The sequence below is a fragment of the Mytilus trossulus genome, chromosome 7 (genome assembly GCF_036588685.1).
Source record: "Mytilus trossulus isolate FHL-02 chromosome 7, PNRI_Mtr1.1.1.hap1, whole genome shotgun sequence".
NCBI classification, from domain to species: Eukaryota; Metazoa; Mollusca; class Bivalvia; order Mytilida; family Mytilidae; genus Mytilus; species Mytilus trossulus.
The window spans coordinates 15,170,458-15,194,954 of NC_086379.1; the positions used below are offsets into that span (position 1 = coordinate 15,170,458).

The 24,497-nt window shown below is 32.0% G+C and overlaps 2 protein-coding genes across 3 annotated transcripts in view; one reads left to right on the forward strand and one right to left on the reverse strand.

Moving 5' to 3' along the window:
* LOC134724677 (uncharacterized) overlaps positions 1-14,633 on the reverse strand; it is a 29,936-nt gene extending 15,303 nt beyond the window's left edge. Inside the window, exons 1-3 of one of the 2 annotated variants that reach the window (XM_063587849.1) lie at positions 14,519-14,633; positions 4,476-4,564; positions 1,612-1,660 (exon numbers count right to left, since the gene is read on the reverse strand). In XM_063587849.1, the coding sequence (XP_063443919.1) occupies positions 1,612-1,660; positions 4,476-4,541 (115 nt within the window). In that variant the 5' untranslated portion in view covers positions 4,542-4,564; positions 14,519-14,633. Of the gene's footprint in view, positions 1-1,611; positions 1,661-4,475; positions 4,565-6,575; positions 6,763-14,518 lie in introns of those variants that run through there. The other variant, XM_063587848.1, reaches the window with a different exon arrangement.
* A 224-nt stretch (positions 14,634-14,857) lies between these two features.
* Positions 14,858-24,497, forward strand: part of LOC134724679 (retinoid-inducible serine carboxypeptidase-like) — a 36,633-nt gene continuing 26,993 nt past the window's right edge. The window contains exons 1-5 of the mRNA XM_063587850.1: positions 14,858-15,029; positions 18,269-18,405; positions 19,096-19,185; positions 21,905-22,066; positions 22,502-22,576. Of these exons, the coding sequence (XP_063443920.1) occupies positions 14,975-15,029; positions 18,269-18,405; positions 19,096-19,185; positions 21,905-22,066; positions 22,502-22,576 (519 nt within the window). The 5' untranslated portion in view covers positions 14,858-14,974. The remainder of the gene's footprint in view (positions 15,030-18,268; positions 18,406-19,095; positions 19,186-21,904; positions 22,067-22,501; positions 22,577-24,497) is intronic.

The window sequence follows — 24,497 nt, forward strand, 5'->3', positions numbered from 1 at the left end:
CTTCAATATTTTTAACCTTTAATTATTTGGTCCATATTTTAAAGAAATAAATAGCATGTCTGGTAAATCCATTACCTAGTCATTACACATTAGTCTGATTTCACCTTGAAGTTCAACATTTGATAACTTTATTGGATTTTTTGTGGAAATGCAATCATTACAGAAATATGAATACCCTGTATTACATCTTTTTGATAATTTTAAAATGCAGACTTCAGGGTACCCTTTAATATAATTTATTGTTCATTAATTTCAATAATAGTAAAGATTTGTTAATTAAATCACATGTGAAATTATAAATAGGTGTGCTAAACTTTGTTTTAAGTTTAAACGAACAACAGAGAACTATTATATGAATCAAAAGTTCTTTGGGTAAATTTCCAATTTTTCAGATCTGACTTATATTCACAAAAATTGAGTTTGAGCCAGGGTTTGAACCAAAAAAATGGTTTTATCCACATAAGAAAAAGTGCAGTCCAAATTTCTATATTATAAAAGCAGTTTTTTGACATACACATACATTTTTTTAAGAGAAATAATTTAACAGCTATGACAGTGTTTATCCATAGACTTTTATGGGAAAATTTGGTTGATTATATAGAGTATCACTGATGGCAAGTCTGGAGAGCCCCTCTTCCTCCTTTCTGAAAAGTTTTGGATCTGCCACTGTCATCTGTATGTACAATGCCTGCAAACTAGTATTTAATCTTAATATTTGCCTGTACAAATGATGTGTGTGTCGTAACTAAGCAATTCGTCTTTTTTTGTGATTTACTAATGAAAATTTGGAATCAAACCACGATTTGACCCCAAAATCTATGGTGTAGACTTTGCATACACCCATTATATCATATTTAATTAATATTTATTTAACAACAGCTTTTGAATTTTGGTACAATGTTCATTTACGTTTGAGCTAAGAGAGATTTAATTCTGTACAATTTTGTCTTAATTGTGTCAAGTTTTTTCAGAGGATTTAAGACTCAAGGACATATAAATTATTGTGTAAACAGTAATTGTATATTTTTAAATGCATTGCATGTTTAGTACAATGTATGATTTCACCAGGAACTGTTATGGCAGGAAATGTATACAATGGTAGATTTCAATAAAACTGGAAAGTAAAAGTACAACTGAAGCAAATAGAAAATAAAACAACTGAATACAATCACACTTGAACCTAAGTTTCCAGTGGTGGATCCAGGGGCTGTGTAGGGCAGACCCCCTTTTTTTGGACGATCAATGCGTTTGAATGGGGACTTATAGTTGTCCTATGCTGGGGCACCCACCCCCCTTTGGAAAAAGACTTGACCCCCTCCCCTCTTACCAATTAGCATGTGACATGCATTATAATGTCTAAATTGCGAAGATTTCTTTTCCTACATAGTTTAGGGTTTAATGAAATACCTGAATGTCAAAGTTCTCATATCATAGAACAATACACTAACAACAGGTTTTTTTTATTTGTTTCTTTCTCAAGTTCAAGACTTCAAGATCAACCAAAAGTCTAGATTTAAAAAAATCTAATATAGATTTCAAAAATAAAAGACAAAATTTAATTTCAGAACATAAAAAGATTTTGTTTGTATCTATTACAGATAATAAACTTACATTCTTTTTCTTTTCCTTTTGACTTGTACAGTCTGAGGTAAACGTTTTCCTGAAAAAAGAAAACAAATTAGAAGTCAAGAATATGAAGTTAAAACAAGTATAAATTTAGAAATATCAAATATGGTGATCAACTTGTGATCATTTCAGTGCAGTAACACAAGGGGGAATTAATTGACTAATGTAGAAAAAAATTTGTAAGGGTTCTGCGGAACCCAGTGTCTGGCCTACTTTTGCTGTAACTCTCAGGCTCAACAAATTTCAGGATAGTTTATGAATCGAATAAATGTTTTAAAACTTTAACTGCAGACTGTATGTAATGTTAGCTGGAAGAAAAACTAAGTCTATTTATAAATAAAATACAGATAAGCAGGTACCAAATATTAACAAAATTTCCTTTCTAGTTACTAGCTTTTGATCACAAACAAGCTTCTGTCCAAGTTTGGTACAAATTTAAAATAGTATAAGAAAGTCTTTAAATTTTTAAAAAATTTAACCACAGAGTGAATGTGTTGTTTTCTGGCAGAAAACCTAAGTCAATTTAAAAGTATAATACGGAAAAAATCATTTTATTTTTTTACAAAATTTACTTCTGGATACTATCTTATGATCATAAACAAGCTTCTGTCCAAGTTTGGTACAAACCCAGGATAGTTAAAGAAAGTTATTAAAATTTTAAAAACTTTAACCAAACCACAGAGTGAATGTAATGTTTCCACGCAGAAAAACTAAGTCCATTTATAAATAAAATACAGAAAAAATGGAATTTAATTTTACAAACTTTACTTCTGGATACTACATGTAGGTATCTTATGATCATAAACAAGCTTCTGTCCATGTTTGGTAGAAATCTGGTATAGTTTAAGAAGGATATTCAAATTTTATAAACTTTAACCACAGAGTGAATGTAATGTTTCCCCGCAGAAAAACTAAGTCCATTTATAAATAAAATACAGAAAAAATGGAATTTTATTTTTACAAAATTTACTTCTGGATACTATCTTATGATCATAAACAAGCTTCTGTCCATGTTTGGTAGAAATCTGGTATAGTTTAAGAAAGATATTCAAATTTTATAAACTTTAACCACAGAGTGAATGTAATGTTTCCCCCCAGAAAAACTAAGTCCATTTATGAATGAAATACAGAAAAAAACGAATTTTATTTTTACAATATTTACTTCTGGATACTATCTTATGATCATTAACAAGCTTCTGTCCAAGTTTGGAAGAAATCCAGTGTAGTTTAAGAAAGTTATTAAATTTTCAAAAACTTTAACCACAGAGTGAATATTTGTTGACGCCGCCGACGACGCAGGGAGGTCGCATAGTCTCGCTTTTTCGACTAAAGTCGAAGGCTCGACAAAAATTGGTTGACCATTAGTATCTGATAATCTAGATGCTGAGAACAAGGTTAAAGGTACATAATTAAGTCTGATCTATTTTTCACTGAAGAACGGTCAAAGTGATGCTACCCAAATTTATACTTGGTCTGAACTTTGTGGTACATGTAATAAGCATTGTGTATAAGTTTCAAATATTTTGTTGAGGCAAATTAAAGTCAGAGAACAGGAATTATAATTCAGCAATTTTTCAATTTTTCATAACTCTAGAACAGTTAAAGTGAAACCACAAAAATTTAAATTTGAACTGTGATTTGTGGTAATAAGCATTGTGTATAAGTTTTATATCATCTAATTGAGGCAAACTTAAGTAAGACTCAATAGAGAACAGAAACTTTTGGACATACAGACAGACAAGGATAAAGGTTGATGCCCTCTCCACTATGGTGGGGACAAAAAAATCTCATACATCAAAGCTGCATTTAATTTTAATGAGTATGGAAACAGATGTTAATAACCAACCATATTTCAACTTAGTTATTTTTAACCCTCTATCATAAAGTGTTCCTTCTCTATTGCTTAATTTCTACTGGATTTCTGCTTGCATGTCACAGTGATTTTAAATTTGTACCCGTATTTTGGTACACACATACATTAATAAATTAAAAAAAATCCCTTATAAACCAGGAAGAGAAATAAGATGATATTTAAATTGACCAAGGTTCATTGCATTTCAATATAAATCCTACAATTATGTTATAATAAATGTTCTGGGTCAAAATGGTTACATAAATACAATACATAATAAGAATTCTTTAAAAGTATTAAAGATAAATACTATATCTTGATATAAAAAAAAAAATTCAGAAGAAAGGAAAATCCATAATTTCTTAGAAAAATGTATACCCTCTGAAATAAAACTTCCCTTAAGATTATGAACACATTGTAACAAGAGAGATGAAAGGATTTGGAGTGGGTGTACATAATGGAAAAAAGTTTATAAAACTTACACTTTATATCTTCACACATGCAAACACCTAGTTGTCGTACAAATCTCAGATGTTTGAAGCTAGTTACACAGATGAATATGTTCCATAAGCTTTGGTTAGCAGATTATAAATGAAACAACCCAACATATAATGAATAGATTCAATAAAATTGTGAATGGAAATGGGGGATATGTCATTTTAGGGACAATTACATGACCAAAGAGAAGAAAACAGCAAAGGCCACTAACGGGTCATCAATGCAGCGAGAAAATCATCCCCTCCATCCAGGGATGTAAAGCTAGCAACTTATATTCAAACCATGAAATTTTCAAATTTATTGACCATATTATCCGATTAAAGTTAAAGAATCCTTGTCAAACAATATAACAATACAGAATGGAAACATAGGATTGTGCCAAAAAGACAACTACCCTACCAAAGAGTAGAAAACAGTCACAAGCCACTGATGGGTCTTCTAAGCAGACATAAATGTTTTAGGAGACAGCCCCTGTCAGACAATTTATTGACAACATTACCTGTTTAAGGTGACCATCCCTGTCAGAATGATAATGTTTTCCGGTATAAAGTATTTTTGGACTCATTTCTCATTTCTTCCATTAGACTCCTGCAATATAAAAAGAGACATTTCAAAAACCGTCCTGTTTATTACACATTTCAAAGTGGCCTATTGTTAACAGTTGACATTGTGATGTAGAACATTAACACCAATGTTTCTCTATTAAACAATTCAATCTATAGTTGAAGCACACATGTTTGTCCTTTTGGCCATTCCAATTTAAATGTACGACCAAGTTCCAAGTTTCAGATTTTTTTGCATATAAATCAAATCTAGATAGATACCTTACATTGATTATTTCTCCCTGTTTTATTTCAAAGTTCTTCAAATCTCTATTTATGGGCTTTTCTTAATATTTGAGTAAAAATACTTTTGAAAATACAAAAAGATACTTTCCATCACCTCTCTAACTTTTGCATTCGGATGCAACATGGGCATTGGGTCGTAAACTCCAATTGAAATCTTGTAAAGAGATATACATGTTATAATTATATACATGTATATATAGTTAATGTTCCACTTGTATGATGAAACCCATGGAAATTAAATCCAACAAATAATTAAAAGAATTCACAGTATTGCATGTTCGCTTGCAAAGATTTCCCATACTTGTACATATAATTTGTATGTACTGACTTTGAATAGGCCCTGACATTGTTTAGTTCATTTTTTATTACTCTTTACTGCATGTTTGGAAACAAAATTTTCTTAAATCTTCAATCACAAACAGGTTCTTGCTAGAGCAGATGGAAATGAATGTGAAAAAAACAATTCTCAAGAAATGCAAAATAAGCTGTCTTATCAGGGATATGGACTTTCAATGATTTGGCCTTGACTTTCAAATGTTAAAATATTATTGCGCATTAAATATTTGATAAGATAAATACTAAAGAAATTATAATGTTTAAAGATCTATAGCAACTGTATTGACTGTGACTAAAGCTTTTAATACAGCATCCCTTTTGTTATAATCTATACCCAGATTTGTGCATAAAAACTATCAGTTTCTTGTGTGAGCATACTTATCCCTCTTAATCTATTTTTGGGAGGAGGGTATTGCTTTATCAGATAGTCTAACATTTGTTAGTCAAATAATCAAGATTCTATTTATTCTCTTTTATCAAATAAACTGCCATTACATGATGATAATTCAGTAGTGGATCCAGGGGGAGAGTTCGAGGGGTTGAAACCGTGTTGGAACACCTCTCTTTTTTTGCTGATCAATGCATTTGAATAAGGACATACAGTTGGATCCCCCTTTTTATTCTGGGTTGGAAACCCCCCTTTTGAAAATGGCTGGATGATGTTAGATATAGTTGTTTAATGTTGAGTGGCTGCTGCACTTTCACAGGCATAGGTGAAAAGAAGAAATTTAACAGGTGTGATATAAATAAGTATCCACCTTTGTACTTGCCCGACATGCTGAGTTGGATTTTGAATATGATAGTTCACAAGGATACAGTCAGTCACTACATTATACAGTGAGGTATATATAGAAAGCATATAATAAGTCAAAAGTAAAAGTATTTTGGAAATGCTTGAAACTGCTGTGGATAAATTTTTCTTCTAGGTCATACCAATTTTAGTTGATTAAGATAAATTGTACTTTGGTGGATTATTGTTTCTACAGTTTTTTCCTCATTCTGCTAACAACTTAAAAGAAAATGTAAATTGTGTTGGCAATTTAAAATTGTGGTGAACATTTACCCACAAATTTTCATGGGTACCTTGATCATGAATAATCAGGAATTTGCAGAAATATTTAACTTTGCTACTAATAGAGCATTTAGAGAAACAGGTTACCTTATTTTTTTAAACGTAAAAACCTCCTGGAGTCACTTTGACATTTTTATGTCAATCATGAATAAATAAACTTTAAAATGAACAAAAATTATAAGTATAGAGTATGAGTACAATTGATTACCTTGTATAAAGTCTAAGTCTACATTGACCTAAATGTGAAGACCAATTAAATCAAGTTAAAAATTAGACGGGAATAAATATTAACCAAAAATCTGGGAAGTACAGAGTTTAACTGATATTTAATTCTTAGACCTACCTGTAACAGCGTTATAATGCTGATTTTTTAATGTTTTGCAAAATAATCCTTTTTTAAATATTATCCCCAAAAAATATCTTCAATAATATTGCAAATCACACTGAAAGTTGTTTATCGTTTGTGATGTCATTAAATGTTTCAGCCTTTATATGTCATAATAAACAAAATTCTTGAGTCTCTTGGGTACAGATAAAGTACACAAAACCATTCAGGTAAAACATTTACACAGGTAAATAACATATGGGCTTTCTCGAATTACTGAAGAAATCACTATTAAATCATTCAAGGATTACATATAACATGATACAGCAAAATTTTTACTAAATACATGTACTTTTCCCATTTTTATAAACATTGGGAGCCAAAAAATTAAAATATAAAACTGTGCATTTATATACATGTATCTAAAAAGTGTGAATAGTAATAATCATCAATATAATTTCTAGAATATTGTGGACCAAAAATTAAAAAAAAACAAAAATTATTATAGTAATTGGAAACAAGAATTTCACACGTCACATAACCATTGATCAAAATGCAATGTGAAAAGTTACTTAAAAAATAACACAGAAAGGGAAAGAAGGCAAATGTCCTAACCTTCTTATTATTGGTTATCATACTCTCTTTCTTATAAAGTACTGTTATAACACTATCCCAGGTTAGGGGAGGGTTGGGATCCCGCTAACATATTTAACCCCGCCACATTATGTATGTATGTGCCTGTCCAACGTCAGGAGCCTGTAATTCAGTAGTGGTCGTTTGCTTATGTGTTACATATATTTGTTTTTCATTAATTTTTTGTACATAAATATGGCCATTAGTTTTCTCATTCGAATTGTTGTACATTGTCATTTTGGAGCCTTTTGGTATGGGCTTTGCTCATTGTTGAAGGCTGTTTGGTGACCTTTAGTTGTTAATTTCTGTGTCATTTTGGTCTCTTGTGGATAGTTATCTCATTGGCAATCATACCACATCTGTTTTTTTTACATCTTTATTGCAACATTACTTCTAAATGATTTAATAATATCATGCTTATAATACTGTACATCCTTCCCTGCTCTGATACCTTATCATTAAACAAATCAATATACATATAAAGACATGTCTTAGGCTTAGAGCATCACCAAGTGAGACACCCAACAATTATTTAGACAATAACCAGATGCTCCGCAGGGCGTAGCTTTACACGACCGCAGAGGTTGAACCCTGAATGGTTGGGGCAAGTATGGACACAACATTCAAGCTGGATTCAGCTCTAAATTTGGATTGTGATTAAATAGTTGACACAGCATAGGTTTCTGACACAGAATGAATGTGTTCTAATGAACTTAAAATTTTTGTTTTCTCTTAGAGCAATTCACTATGCTGTTGAATATTAATCCTCTCAAAAAAATGTTTGAAGAAATTTTCTTTTTATTTATGAAATTTCAAATGAGAAAATTGAACCCAATTTTTTTAATCACATCCCCCTTTCCCTTATTCCAAAACTAATCTCAATTAAAATTTCTAATGGAGTTTGCTACAATAACTACTCATTTAAATACAGCATAAAATATTAAGATGTAACCAGATGCTCCGCAGGGCGTAGCTTTATACGACCGCAGAGGTTGAACCCTGAACGGTTGGGGCAAGTATGGACACAACATTCAAGCTGGATTCCGCTCTTAATTTGGATTGTGATTAAATAGTTGACACAGCATAGGTTTCTGACACAGAATGAATGTATTCAAATGAACTTAAATTTTTTGTTTTCTCTTAGAGCAATTCACTATGCTGTTGAATATTAATCCTCTCAAAAAAAATGTTTGAAGAAATTTTCTTTTTATTTATGAAATTTCAAATGAGAAAAATTCAACCCAATTTTTTATTCACATCCCCCTTTCCCTTATTCCAAAACTAATTTCAATTAAAATATTCTAATGGAGTTTGCAACAATTACTACTCATTTAAATACATGATGTAAAAAAACTGCTTGTTATCACTGAATGGTAAAGATTATTTAAATTTATCAGTTGGTAGTAAAAAGTGAATATACATTGTATATTGTATATAACAAAGATTTAAGTTGATTCTGAACAAAGAAAGATAACTCCAATTATAAAAAATTCTTGCAGATATTTCTTGCTTACTATACTGGACAAAGAAAGATAACTCTTAATTAAAAAAAAAATTGCTATTTCACAATATTGTGAAATTAGATATTTCTTGCCATTGCACAATACTGTGCAATTGAAAAGACTTGCTATTGCACAATACTTAATATAATAATTTTAGATCTTGATTTGGACCAACTTGAAAACTGGGCCCATAATCAAAAATCTAAGTACATGTTTAGATTCAGCATATCAAAGAGGCCCAAGAATTTAATTTTTGTTAAAATCAAACTTAGTTTAATTTTGGACCCTTTGCACTTTAATTTAGACCAATTTTAAAACTGGACCAAAAATTAAGAATCTACCTACACAGTTAGATTTGGCATATCAAAGAACCCCAATTAATCAATTTTTGATGAAATCAAACAATGTTTAATTTTGGACCCCGATTTGGGCCAACTTGAAAACTGGGCCAATAATCAAAAATCTAAGTACATTTTTAGATTCAGCATATCAAAGAACCCCAAGGTTTCAATTTTTGTTAAAATCAAACTAAGTTTAATTTTGGACCCTTTGGACCTTAATGTAGACCAATTTGAAAACGGGACCAAAAATTAAGAATCTACATACACAGTTAGATTCGGCATATTAAAGAACCCCAATTATTCAATTTTGATGAAATCAAACAAAGTTTAATTTTGGACCCTTTGGGCCCCTTTTTCCTTAACTGTTGGGACCAAAACTTCCAAAATCAATACCAACCTTCCTTTTATAGTCATAAACCTTGTGTTTAAATTTCATAGATTTCTATTTACTTATACTAACGCTATGGTGCGAAAACCAAGAAAAATGCTTATTTGGGTCCCTTTTTGGCCCCTTATTCCTAAACTGTTGGGACCGAAACTCCCAAAATCAATACCAACCTTCCTTTTGTGGTCATAAACATTGTGTTTAAATTTCATTGATTTCTATTAACTTTAACTAAAGTTATTGTGCAAAAACCAAGAATAATGCTTATTTGGGCCCTTTTTTGGCCCCTAATTCCTAAACTGTTGAAAATAAAACTCCCAAAATCAATCCCAACCTTTATTTTGTGGTTATAAACCTTGTGTCAAAATTTCATAGATTTCTATTAACTTAAACTAAAGTTATAGTGCGAAAACCAAGAAAATGCTTATTTGGGCCCTTTTTGGCCCATAATTCCTAAAATGTTGGGACCAAAACTCCCAAAATCAATACCAGCCTTCCTTTTATGGTCATAAACCTTGTGTTAAAATTTCATAGATTTCTATTCACTTTTACTAAAGTTAGAGTGCGAAAACTAAAAGTATTCGGACGACGACGACGACGCGAACGTGATAGCAATATACGACGAAAATTTTTTCAAAATTTGCAGTCGTATAAAAAAACTGCTTGTTATCACTGAATGGTAAAGATTATTTTAATTTATCAGTTGGTAGTAAAAAGTGAATATACATTGTATATTGCATATATAACAAAGATTTAAGTTGATTCTGGACAAAGAAAGATAACTCCAAATAAAAAAATTCTTACAATTAGATATTTCTTGCTTACTATTCTGGACAAAGAAAGATAACTCTAATTAAAAACAAAATTGCTATTTCACAATATTTTGCAATAAGATATTTCTTGCCATTGCGCAATACTGTGCAATTGAAAAGACTTGCTATTGCACAAAACTTAATATAATAATTTTAGATCCTGATTTGGACCAACTTGAAAACTGGGCCCTTAATCAAAAATTAAGTACATTGTACATGATTGGATTCAGCATATCAAAGAACCCCAAGATTTCAATTTTTTTTAAAATCAAACTAAGTTTAATTTTGGACCCTTTAGACTTTAATGTAGACCAATTTGAAAACAAGACCAACCAGATGCTCCGCAGGGCGTAGCTTTATACGACCGCAGAGGTTGAACCCTGAACGGTTGGGGCAAGTATGGACACAACATTCAAGCTGGATTCCGCTCTAAATTTGGATTGTGATTAAATAGTTGACACAGCATAGGTTTCTGACACAGAATGAATGTATTCAAATGAACTTAAAATTTTTGTTTTCTCTTAGAGCAATTCATTATGCTGTTGAATATTAATCCTCTCAAAAAAATGTTTGAAGAAATTTTCTTTTTATTTATGAAATTTCAAATGAGAAAAATTTAACCCAATTTTTTATTCACATCCCCCTTTCCCTTATTCCAAAACTAATTTCAATTAAAATATTCTAATGGAGTTTGCAACAATTACTACTCATTTAAATACATGATGTAAAAAAACTGCTTGTTATCACTGAATGGTAAAGATTATTTAAATTTATCAGTTGGTAGTAAAAAGTGAATATACATTGTATATTGTATATAACAAAGATTTAAGTTGATTCTGGACAAAGAAAGATAACTCCAATTAAAAAAAATTCTTGCAGATATTTCTTGCTTACTATACTGGACAAAGAAAGATAACTCTTAATTAAAAAAAAATTTGCTATTTCACAATATTGTGAAATTAGATATTTCTTGCCATTGCACAATACTGTGCAATTGAAAAGACTTGCTATTGCACAATACTTTATAATATAATAATTTAAGATCCTGATTTGGACCAACTTGAAAACTGGGCCCATAATCAAAAATCTAAGTACATGTTTAGATTCAGCATATCAAAGAACCCCAAGGTTTCAATTTTTGTTAAAATCAAACTAAGTTTAATTTTGGACCCTTTGGACCTTAATGTAGACCAATTTGAAAACGGGACCAAAAATTAAGAATCTACATACACAGTAAGATTCGGCATATTAAAGAACCCAAATTATTCAATTTTGATGAAATCACACAAAGTTTAATTTTGGACCCTTTGGGCCCCTTTTTCCTTAACTGTTGGGACCAAAACTTCCAAAATCAATACCAACCTTCCTTTTATAGTCATAAACCTTGTGATTAAATTTCATAGATTTCTATTTACTTATACTAACGCTATGGTGCGAAAACCAAGAAAAATGCTTATTTGGGTCCCATTTTGGCCCCTTATTCCTAAACTGTTGGGACCGAAACTCCCAAAATCAATACCAACCTTCCTTTTGTGGTCATAAACATTGTGTTTAAATTTCATTGATTTCTATTTACTTTAACTAAAGTTATTGTGCGAAAACCAAGAATAATGCTTATTTGGGCCCTTTTTTGGCCCCTAATTCCTAAACTGTTGAAAATAAAACTCCCAAAATCATCCCAACCTTTATTTTGTGGTTATAAACCTTGTGTCATAATTTCATAGATTTCTATTAACTTAAACTAAAGTTATAGTGCGAAAACCAAGAAAATGCTTTTTTGGGCCCTTTTTGGCCCCTAATTCCTAAAATGTTGGGACCAAAACTCCCAAAATCAATACTAGCCTTCCTTTTATGGTCATAAACCTTGTGTTAAAATTTCATAGATTTCTATTCACTTTTACTAAAGTTAGAGTGCGAAAACTAAAAGTATTCGGACGACGACGACGACGACGACGACAACGACGACGACGCAGACGCCGACGCCAACGTGATAGCAATATACGACGAAAATTTTTTCAAAATTTGCGGTTGTATAAAAAAACCACCTGATAGTGTCGGACTCTAGAATGTATTACAGCTAAAGCACCTTCAGAAAAAGCAAGATGACCTCTAGTGTCAACAAAACAATGATATTTCATAATTTGTAAATAATAAGCAAAACAATAATGCAGGGCAGCACATGCAGTGATACTTTTAATAACAAAATATATTAGAACAAACAAATCAAGATCTGACAGTGGAATAAGTTATATAGGAAAGTAATGGTAAGTTATCATTCTGTCAAAAGAGTCAAAGTGTTTGGTTTAAGGTGATGTTATTTGGCGTCATTTGCACGTTTGTTAGGCATACCATCTATGTTAGTATAATTCTTATATGATTTGCATATCTATAAATACTTGAATTGGATTGGTCAATTCAAATTTTTCTCTAATTTTACACTTCGATAAACCATGTTTCGAAACTACTTTTGTAATCTATTCATGCGCAATACACAAGCTTGCAGTGATCCCGGATTTTCAGCAAATTTAGATTTGAAAATAATTGCATAACATTTGTAACTATTCAAGTGCATATGTAACAAAAAAAAGAAAGAAATTTAATGCACTAAAGTTTCAAAAATGTATAAAAATAAAATTTAATAAAATTTGCGAAATTTCATGAAGGATTTGGCAAATTTACGTCATAGCAAAACACGACGTCATATGATTCAAATCTTTCAGAGGGAAGATTCTTTTGTTACTTGTTCGCTTCAAATTCTGATAGTATCTAATTAAAATGTAGTTTTTGAGGTAGGTGCTATTTCCTTTTAGATTCTGTTGCATTTATCGGACATTTAAGTACTCCTTAGTTACGCCATTGTGTTTCTGATGGTACATATAGTAGCCATCAAAGTAATAATGTAAATTAATCATCGGATATGTTTGGCTGAAGAATTATAAGGATTAAACACATTTTTTCTAGAGGTTATTGATGTGTAAACCGGGTCTCTAACTCACAAACTTGACATAAAAGTCCTTCGGACTTTTATTCAGTTTGCAAGTTATTATCGCCCCGGTTTACACATCAATACCCTCTAGAAAAACGTGTTTAATTCTATAATGATGAGCTAAGGGATGCATATTCTATTGGGGATAACTTCCCAATGATTTCTTTGAAATTATATTTGCTCCCATGTTTCGGTACCACGATTTCCCGAGAAATAGAAGAAAAACATGATATCCCCAAAACAAGCAGATATATCCCGAGAAAAAGTTTTTTATGGTTTAATCACCGGTCATAATCTTACACGTTTAATCACAATTATAAGGTAACAAACAAAAGGTGTGAAATAATCCATAAATGATCATGACCAATCTAATATAGTTTGTGCTGACAGTCATGACAGTAATTAAAATCACATATAGTTTTTTTTAAATTTTTTCAGAACATTAAAGAAGAAAGTAGTAAAGAAAGTCCCTGACTTAAACGACAGTCAATGTCGATGTTGGCCCTGTCATTATCAGCGTTTGTCAGGTCATGTTTTCTTACATTTTTTAAAAAAGAAATCTATTTATTTCTTCTTACATCGATATATAAAATGATAAAATCTTATTATATTTCAAATTTTACATAAATCCTTTGAGAAATGAAAAAGTTATTTGCATTTTTCATTTGGTCCTGTTAAACGGTCCTGTCATTATATGGATATAAAAAGATACAAGATATAAAAATAGATTTTATGAAGATTGCGTGTACTTTTATTAAATATGAACGCCTTCAACCTTATTACTGTCTGCTGCTACACTAATTTAAGCAGTACAACACCTATAACACCATCAAAAACCTTTTTCTCGGGATATATTAGTTTGTTTTTGGAATATTACGTTTTTCTCGTATTTCTCGGGAAATCGTGGTACCCCCCATGTTTTGAACTTAAGTGTCACAACAGACACTAAGGTTCGAAACATGGGACCAAACATGATTTGTGGCAAACAAACCCAGATTCAAATAATTATGATTTCTAACAGTCAAAAGGCTATTTAAATTTTTGCTTTGACGGCTTTTCAGAAAGTAAATAATGTAAATTAGGTTAAAAATGATGTTATCTGGTTATTGGTAAAAATGTTCACTTTACTTGCAGATTGTCAGATATATTTGTATAGGGGATGAATTAAGATATAGAAATTTTACAATGACATAAAATTGGTGAACATTGCAAATTTTAAGCCAAATTACATTTTGACAGTCTGGTGCATTGCTAATTAATAATATGGTGCGAATGGTTCAACTCAACCAAGAATGAATTTACCTCAGCGATCGCATACACTGTCACTGTTTTTAGTCAGTGTCTGTTTAAGTAAAATAGCTGCTAGTTTTGGCTTTTTGGCATGCGGATGTTTTGTTTGCTTTCGATTCAGGATGGGTTTTCCCGAAAAATAGTAACTAAAAGATTATATTTGGAAGATATCGAGTCGAACAACCTTTAATAATGCTTACACAATATTCTCTATTAGATCTATATTAAAAACATTCGATTTAATACAAAAATTCTTTTAACTAACGTGTACGATGCATATTAACAAATAATGGTAATGCTTAAATTTGCTGTCATCTTTAAGTTAAAACATGTGAAAATATTATCTTACTTTTATCCATACGAAAAGGGGAATCCCAGGTCACACTATTTGTGGTTCACTTGTGGTCATGTGGGCAGTAAACACATGATTGACTTCTCCTATTTACCTCACCACCGACCAAAGAAAGGATGAATACTTTTGTCGTTTATATTTTGCTGTCTGGCTGTTTTTTGTCTATTTATAGTGAGTATGCCTGCAAAATTTATTTGAAAGACTGCAACATCAGCAGCTCTGTTAGTACATATTTTTTTTATATTTTTAAAATGTTTATGCGGGGTTGGGGATGACAAGAACATACTGTAAATTATAATTTGAATTCTACAAATTTCACTTTACCTACATCTGCATCTATATGTGTAATCCTTAAAGTGTCGCGATCGGTTGACTTATAACACGAATATTTTAAAATAAAAAGTTGTGTCATCCAATATGTGCTCTTTTAAGGGGGTCTCATTGGGGGGTTCCGATCCCGGATCCCGCTTACGGTTTCTTCCGATTCCCGTATCCCGCTTACACTATGTAAGTAACCAATTCTCATTTTTTTGTCATTTCCCGGGTCCTGCAAGGCCTCATATCACGTTTTCACGACAGAATAATATGACTTTCACGTGTCACGCTTACAAAAAAATCGTCAATCACGCGTCACGCTTAGGCCCCAATGAGACCCACTTTTAAAATCATCATAAATAAAATTATCTCTGAATATATGAAGCTGCCATAGTCAAACTCTTGCAAACTAAAACCAAAGAGCCAAATTTTGAAAAAAAAATCCCACGATCCTTTAAACAAAGCATTATGGCTATTTCTATTTACGCCATACCAACAGGTTTACGGGCCCGCCTGTAAGAAAATTTAAGCCTTGCTTAGCTATTTCAATTTACGCCCAGTTTAGTGCTTTTTCTACACCCATAAGGACTACGAATTTACGTTTCCTGCTCCCTTACGCCTGGATTTAGACACATACCTACCATTTATGCCTGGTTTACGCCTTATTTCCAGGTGTAATACGCCTTATAATTTCGTATGGGTATGTACAGGTGCCAGTGCAGATAAAAACATGTATGCTCATTTACGGATATCTGTGCTATGAGGTTGGTCTTGAATGCCTCATAGTCATCAATGTCTAATAGGCTAGGCTATACATGTGTATATATAGTTCATTCCAGTTTGTGATGGTTCTTACGAAGAAGCTATGTTTTCTTTGTTCAAAACTTGATCCTATTCTGACAAATCGTCTTTCTTGTTGTTGTCATCAAGTATTCTGGAATTCGAATTGCAATAAGTTGCTGGATTAATTTCTGGAAAAAGGAATAAACGTGATGTTTTTCGTCTTTCCTGAAGTTGTGGTAGTTTTATGTCCTCTAATAAAGATGCTACTATGCCTGGGTCTTGAGACTATTCATGACTGATGAATCTGGCAGCTTTCCTTTGGACCATTTCTAGCTGTTGTATGTGTTGGAGATATGGGTCCCAGACACTGTTAGCATATATATTCTAACATATTCTTGTGTTGGTCGTACAAGAGCTAATTTTTATAGTTCGTTCTTACATGTATGTTGTACTGTTATACCACTGTCCCAGGTTAGGGGGAGGGTTGGGATCCCGCTAACATGTTTAACCCCGCCACATTATTTATGTATGTGCCTGTCCCAAGTCAGGAGCCTGTAAATTCAGTGGTTGTCGTTTGTTTATGTGTTACATATTTGTTTTTTGTTCATTTTTTTACATAATTGAGGCCATTAGTTTTCTCGTTTGAATTGTTTTACATTGTCTTATTGGGGCCTTTAATAGCTTACTATGCGGTTAAGGCTTTGCTCATTGTTGAAGGCCGTACGGTGACCTATAGTTGTTAATGTCTGTGTCATTTTGGTCTTTTGTGGTTAGTTGTCTCATTGGCAATCATACCGCATCTTCTTTTTAGCTCACCTGGCCCAAAGGGCCAAGTGAGCTTTTCTCATCACTTTGCGTCCGGCGTCCGGCGTCGTCCGGCGTCGTCGTCCTGCGTCCGGCGTTAACTTTTACAAAAATCTTCTCCTCTGAAACTACTGGGCCAAATTAAACCAAACTTGGCCACAATCATCATTGGGGTATCTAGTTTAAAAATTGTGTCCGGTGACCCAGTCAACCAACCAAGATGGCCACCATGGCTAAAAATAGAACATAGGGGTAAAATGCAGTTTTTGGCTTATAACTCAAAAACCAAAGCATTTAGAGCTATTTGACAGGAGTAAAATTGTTTATCAGGTCAAGATATATCTGCCCTGAAATTTTTAGATGAATCGAACAACCTGTTGTTGGGTTGCTACCCCTAAATTGGTAATTTAAAGGAAATTTTGCTGTTTTTGGTTATTATCTTGAATAATATTATAGATAGAGATAAACTGTAAACAGCAATAATGTTCAGCAAAATAAGATTTACAAATAAGTCAACACGACCGAAATGGTCAAATGACCCCTTTAGGAGTTATTGCCCTTTATAGTCAATTTTTAACCATTTTTCGTAAATCTTATTAATCTTTTACAAAAATCTTCTCCTCTGAAACTACTGGGCCAAATTTAACCAAACTTGGCCACAATCATCATTGGGGTATCTAGTTTAAAAATTGTGTCCGTTGACCCGTCAAACCAACCAAGATGGCAGCCATGGCTAAAAATAGAACATGGGGTAAAATGCAGTTTTTGGCTTATAACTCAAAAACAAAAGCATTAAGAGCAAAACTGGCATGGGGTTAAATTGTTTATCATGTCAAGATCTATCTGCCCTGAAAATTTCAGACAAATCGATAGTCAATTTTTAACAATTTTAATAAAATTTGTAAATTTTTACTAACACTTTCAACTGAAACTACTGGGCCAATCATTATAGATGGTGATACATGTATATGTACGCAGCAAGAATGTTAAGTAAAGTTAGATCTACAAGCACATCACCATCACCAAAACACAATTTTGTCACGAATCCATCTGTGTCCTTTGTTGAATATTCACATATACCAAGGTGAGCGACACAGGCTCTTTAGAGCCTCTAGTTTATATTATATATGCCTGATGCTTTATATTCATTGGGCATTTACCAAGATTCTGTTGTATCAAGTCTAAATTTTCATTTGCCTTTCAGTGGCGGATCCAGTGGAGGGTTCTGGGGGTTGGAACCCCCCTTTTTTGGGGACAATCAATGCATTTGAATGGAGACATATAGTTGGAACACCCGCCTCTTTGTCCCGGGTTGGGAACCCCCTTTTTTAAATGGCTAGATCTGCCCCTGCCTTTGTAGTAATATTTCCAATGTGGTCATTCCATGATCAAGTGTTTGACAGCTCTCACGTTTTAAATTTGAAATTTAACTGTCTCGAGAGGATAAATATTGTATCACACTCGATGCAGTGGTATAATCTATATTCTTTTTCTACTTTTCATTACAGGTTCAAGTAACTTTTTTGCCATACAACAAGACTTTGGTTATGTTGATGTACGTGACAAGGCTCACATGTTCTGGTGGTTACAATACACTCAGTCTATGCAGGGATACCAACAAGTTCCTCTTATCATGTGGCTACAGGTATTCTATAAAGATAAAAATTTAATTTAGAAAAGTATGGATGATAGATCTTGAGCCAATTTGTTCTTTTGCATAATATATATATAGTCATGATAGTATTGCAGATTTGGCAAAACCATGAAATGAAATGTCGACAAAATTACAATTTTTCCTCAATCAATAACTTAATAAGAATGTCTGCATGTGGTTTATAAACAATAGAGAATAATGGACAAAAAGGGCAGAATAAAGGACATAAATAAAGTATAGATAAAAATTGTTTACAAAAAAAAAATAACAAAGAATAAAGAAATGAAGGACCCCATTCAGCATACTCAACCCTCATGGACATTGAAATCCACAAAATAAAGGAATCAACAGTACCTACAATACATTTATCAAGTATGTTTCATATGTATTGCCATTGGTCAAAGGTTTTGACTCAAAACAGAATATTGACAGATAACCATAAGACATCCAATCAACAAACATTAACAGTTTTCAACAATATACATGTGCAAAACATGTTAACATAGTTAAACTCTTTGTTGTTTTTAGTCCCAAAAGTCCGTAATGAGTAATAAAAACAGAAAATTTAATATGGCATAAGACAACCACTGACATTGGTCACATCTTGGGGTAAGCGCATGAACATCCTGCTTCTTGTTAGATGACACCATTATCAAATTTGTGACTTTTGTTTTATTATAGGGAGGACCTGGAGGATCCAGTACAGGGTTTGGTAACTTTATGGAGTTAGGCCCTTTGGATGTCAACATGAACCCTAGAAATACAACTTGGGTAAGTGATGTAGTGTGGAGTTAATGCATATATTCATATTGTCTGTTGTTAAAACATGTCCATCCACCTGACCATACAAGCCTGTTTTACTAATTTAACCCTAGAAATACATTTTCTTAAGCAGTTATTCTTAAATCTTTTGAATTAGTGATAACAGCCATTTGACAAGGACTTGATTCTGACTAACATGTAAAATGCGAATTGTGTTCAGGTAACAGATTTATTTTAAACTATTTATAAAACAATTTTTATACGACCGCAAATTTTGAAAAAATTTTCGTCGTATATTGCTATCACGTTGGCGTCGTCGTCGTCGTCCTAATACTTTTAGTTTTCGCACTCTAACTTTAGTAAAAGTGAATAGAAATCTATGAAATTTTAACACAAGGTTTATGACCATAAAAGGAAGGCTGGTATTGATTTTGGGAGTTTTGGTCCCAATATTTTAGGAATTAGGGGCCAAAAAGGGCCCAAATAAGCATTTTCTTGGTTTTCGCACTATAACTTTAGTTTAAGTTAATAGAAATCTATGAAATTTTGACACAAGGTTTATGACCACAAAAGAAAGGTTGGGATTGATTTTGGGAGTTTTGGTTTCAACAGTTTAGGAATTAGGGGCCAAAAAAGGGCCCAAATAAGCATTATTCTTGTTTTTTTGCAAATTAACTTTAGTTAAAGTTAATAGAAATCAATGAAATTTAAACACAATGTTTATGACCACAAAAGGAAGGTTGGTATTGATTTTGGGAGTTTTGGTCCCAACAGTTTAGGAATTAGGGGTCAAAAAGGGACCCAAATAAGCATTTTTCTTGGTTTTCGCACCATAGCGTTAGTATAAGTAAATAGAAATCTATGAAATTTAAACACAAGGTTTATGACTATAAAAGGAAGGTTGGTATTGATTTTGGGAGTTTTGGTCCCAACAGTTAAGGAAAAAGGGGCCCAAAGGGTCCAAAATTAAACTTTGTTTGATTTCATCAAAATTGAATAATTGGGGTTCTTTAATATGCCGAATCTAACTGTGTATGTAGATTCTTAATTTTTGGTCCCGTTTTCAAATTGGTCTACATTAAGGTCCAAAGGGTCCAAAATTAAACTTAGTTTGATTTTAACAAAAATTGAAACCTTGGGGTTCTTTGATATGCTGAATCTAAAAATGTACTTAAATATTTTATTATTGGCCCAGTTTTCAAGTTGGCCCAAATCGAGGTCCAAAATTAAACATTGTTTGATTTCATCAAAAATTGAATAATTGGGGTTCTTTGATATGCCAAATCTAACTGTGTATGTAGATTCTTCATTTTTGGTCCAGTTTTCAAATTGGTCTAAATTAAAGTGCAAAGGGTCCAAAATTAAACTAAGTTTGATTTTAACAAAAATCAAATTCTTGGGCCTCTTTGATATGCTGAATCTAAACATGTACTTAGATTTTTGATTATGGGCCCAGTTTTCAAGTGGGTCCAAATCAGGATCTAAAATTATTATATTAAGTATTGTGCAATAGCAAGTCTTTTCAATTGCACAGTATTGTGCAATGGCAAGAAATATCTAATTTCACAGTATTGTGCAATGGCAAGAAATATCTAATTTCACAATATTGTGAAATAGCAATTTTTTTTTTAATTAAGAGTTATCTTTCTTTGTCCAGTAAAGTAAGCAAGAAATATCTGCAAGAATTTTTTTTATTTGGAGTTATCTTTCTTTGTCCAGAATCAACTTAAATCTTTGTTATATACAATATACAATGTATATTCACTTTTTTCTACCAACTGATAAATTTTAATAATCTTTACCATTCAGTGATAACAAGCAGTTTTTTTACATCTTAATATTTTATGATGTATTTAAATGAGTAGTAATTGTTGCAAACTCCATTAGAATATTTTAATTGAAATTAGTTTTGGAATAAGGGAAAGGGGGATGTGATTAAAAAATTGGGTTCAATTTTTCTCATTTGAAATTTCATAAATAAAAATAAAATTTCTTCAAACATTTTTTTGAGAGGATTAATATTCAACAGCATAGTGAATTTCTCTAAGAGAAAACAAAAATTTTAAGTTCACTTGAATACATTCATTCTGTGTCAGAAACCTATGCTGTGTCAACTATTTAATCACAATCCAAATTTAGAGCGGAATCCAGCTTGAATGTTGTGTCCATACTTGCCCCAACTGTTCAGGGTTCAACCTCTGCGGTCGTATAAAGCTACGCCCTGCGGAGCATCTGGTTGAAGATTCTATTGCGTTTATTTTGATATAAGACAACCTAAATCTGGTTAAAATGGAATACACTGAGTGCAATACATACTACACTTTTATATTTCAATGTAGGCTTTTGTGACAATGTACTATCAAGCAGCTTAAACAAAGTGTGATAAGAGCAGAAACATTGGATAAAAAGTGCATGTTATCAAGTTATCAGCTTCAACCCTGTTGTTAGTTATCATATGCTTTGACTGGAAACTTCTTTTTTGCCGGTTATTTATTCAATTTGTTTTAGCTCTCTGTTAAAATAAAATTGAGAATGGAAATGGGGAATGTATCAAAGAGATAACAACCCGACCATAGAAAAAACAACAGTGAAAGGTCACCAACAGGTCTTCAATGTAACGAGAAATTCTTGCACCTGAAGGTGTCCTTCAGCTGGCCCCTAAACAAATATATACTAGTTCAGTGATAAAACCTGTTGTTTATTACCTATACTTGTTGTTTGTTTACAGCTGAAGTTAGCCAGTCTGTTGTATGTTGACAATCCTGTTGGAGCAGGATACAGTTATGTAGATAGTGATGATGCCTTAACTACAGATGTCAGTATGATTGCTGCTGACATGATAGTCCTTCTGACAACTTTCTTCAACAGTCCTACAGGTAAAAACTTTCAGGTAAGCATCCAATCATTAACAAATATGTATTGATTAAAAAGTTTGATTTCTAAAACTCTCATTGTTTTTGCAGTGTATAAAGCTAGTGCATTGAAAGTTTAATTTTATTATGCTGTAATTTTGTGGCTGATAAAAATCTATAGATGACCACTTCTTAACCTCTTAGCATTAGCTTAAAGGTGGAAGTTCAATAAATTCAGAAATAAATGTCAAGACAGACCATAATTGGGTGTTTTGTAAAAATGCAGTCTAATGGGAGATAACTCAAAATTAAAAGCTTAAAGTTTTAAATATTTCCATTTACCATGACCACAGTACAATGTATTAAGAAAATGTTTCAAGAAGTTTTTGAATAACATTATTTCTTTCAAAAGACATGCACTGGATTTGATATTTTTTTAATTGTATATTTAATGTTTCACATTTTTTTTCTAGAATGTTCCATTTTACATATTTTGTGAGTCATATGGAGGCAAAATGACAGCTGCTATCAGTAAATCCTTATATCAGGTTAGTCAAAGATTTATACTTTAGTTAAGACTTTGACTACTTACCATGCCCCATGTGTAGATACATTATCACATTTTTCAGTAAAGTTGATATATCTGTGTTGTTTGTGTCAATCATATATTTCCATGTTTTAGAAATGTATTTACATTATAATGCAAGGATTTAAATATTTTATCACAGTTGTACTTGATTTTTAATCCCTCTGGTCATTCAAATACAATTCTGCATCTTCATGTTCCAGTCTTGCTTTTAAGTTCTTTGCCAATGAAACAGTTAGTCCTTACTATATATTTAGTAGAAATGTTGTTAATTTCCTTATAATCATATTATCAAATCTTTAGAGTATGAATGAGAAAACAGGAAACAATAAAAAGGCACATTTATATATAGGGAAATTTCATAATTACTACATTTTTATACGACCGCAAATTTTGAAAAAATTTTCGTCGTATATTGCTATCACGTTGGCGTCGTCGTCGTCGTCGTCATCCGAATACTTTTAGTTTTCGCACTCTAACTTTAGTAAAAGTGAATATAAATCTATAAAATTTTATCACAAGGTTTATGACCACAAAAGGAAGATTGGTATTGATTTTTGGAGTTTTGGTCCCAACATTTTAGGAATTAGGGGCCAAAAAGGGCCCAAATAAGCATTTTCTTGGTTTTCACACTATAACTTTAGTTTAAGTTAATAGAAATCTATGAAATTTTGACACAAGGTTTATGACCACAAAAGAAAGGTTGGGATTGATTTTGGGAGTTTTGGTTTCAACAGTGTAGGAATAAGGGGCCAAAAAAGGGCCCAAATAAGCATTATTCTTGGTTTTCGCACAATAACTTTAGTTTAAGTAAATAGAAAATAATGAAATTTTAACACAATGTTTATTACCACAAAAGGAAGGTTGGTATTGATTTTGGGAGTTTAGGTCCCAACAGTTTAGGAATTAGGGGCCAAAAAGGGACCCAAATAAGCATTTTTCTTGGTTTTCGCACCATAACTTTAGTATAAGTAAATAGAAATCTATGAAATTTAAACACAAGGTTTATGACCATAAAAGGAAGGTTGGTAATGATTTTGGGAGTTTTGGTCCCAACAGTTTAGGAATAAGGGGCCCAAAGGGTCCAAAATTAAACTTTGTTTGATTTCATCAAAATTGAATAATTGGGGTTCTTTGATATGCCGAATCTAACTGTGTATGTAGATTTTTAACTTTTGGTCCCGTTTTTGAATTGGTCTACATTAAAGTCCAAAGGGTCCAAAATTAAACTTCGTTTGATTTTGACAAAAAATTAATTGGTTGGGTTCTTTGATATGCTGAATCTAAAAATGTACTTAGATTCTTGATTATCGGCCCATTTTTCAAGTTGGTCCAAATCTGGGTCCAAAATTAAACTTTGTTTGATTTCATCAAAAATTGAATAAATGGGGTTCTTTGATATGCCAAATCTAACTGTGTATGTGGATTCCTCATTTTTGGTCTTGTTTTCAAATTGGTCTACATTAAAGTCCAAAGGGTCCAAAATTAAACTTAGTTTGATTTTAACAAAAATTGAAATCTTGGGGTTCTTTGATATGCTGAATCCAAACATGTACTTAGATTTTTGATTATGGGCCCAGTTTTCAAGTTGGTCCAAATCAGGATCTAAAATTATTATATTAAGTTTTGTGCAATAGCAAGTCTTTTCAATTGCACAGTATTGCGCAATGGCAAGAAATATCTTATTTCAAAATATTGTGAAATAGCAATTTTGTTTTTAATTAGAGTTATCTTTCTTTGTCCAGAATAGTAAGCAAGAAATATCTAATTGTAAGAATTTTTTTTATTTGGAGTTATCTTTCTTTGTCCAGAATCAACTTAAATCTTTGTTATATATACAATATACAATGTATATTCACTTTTTACTACCAACTGATAAATTA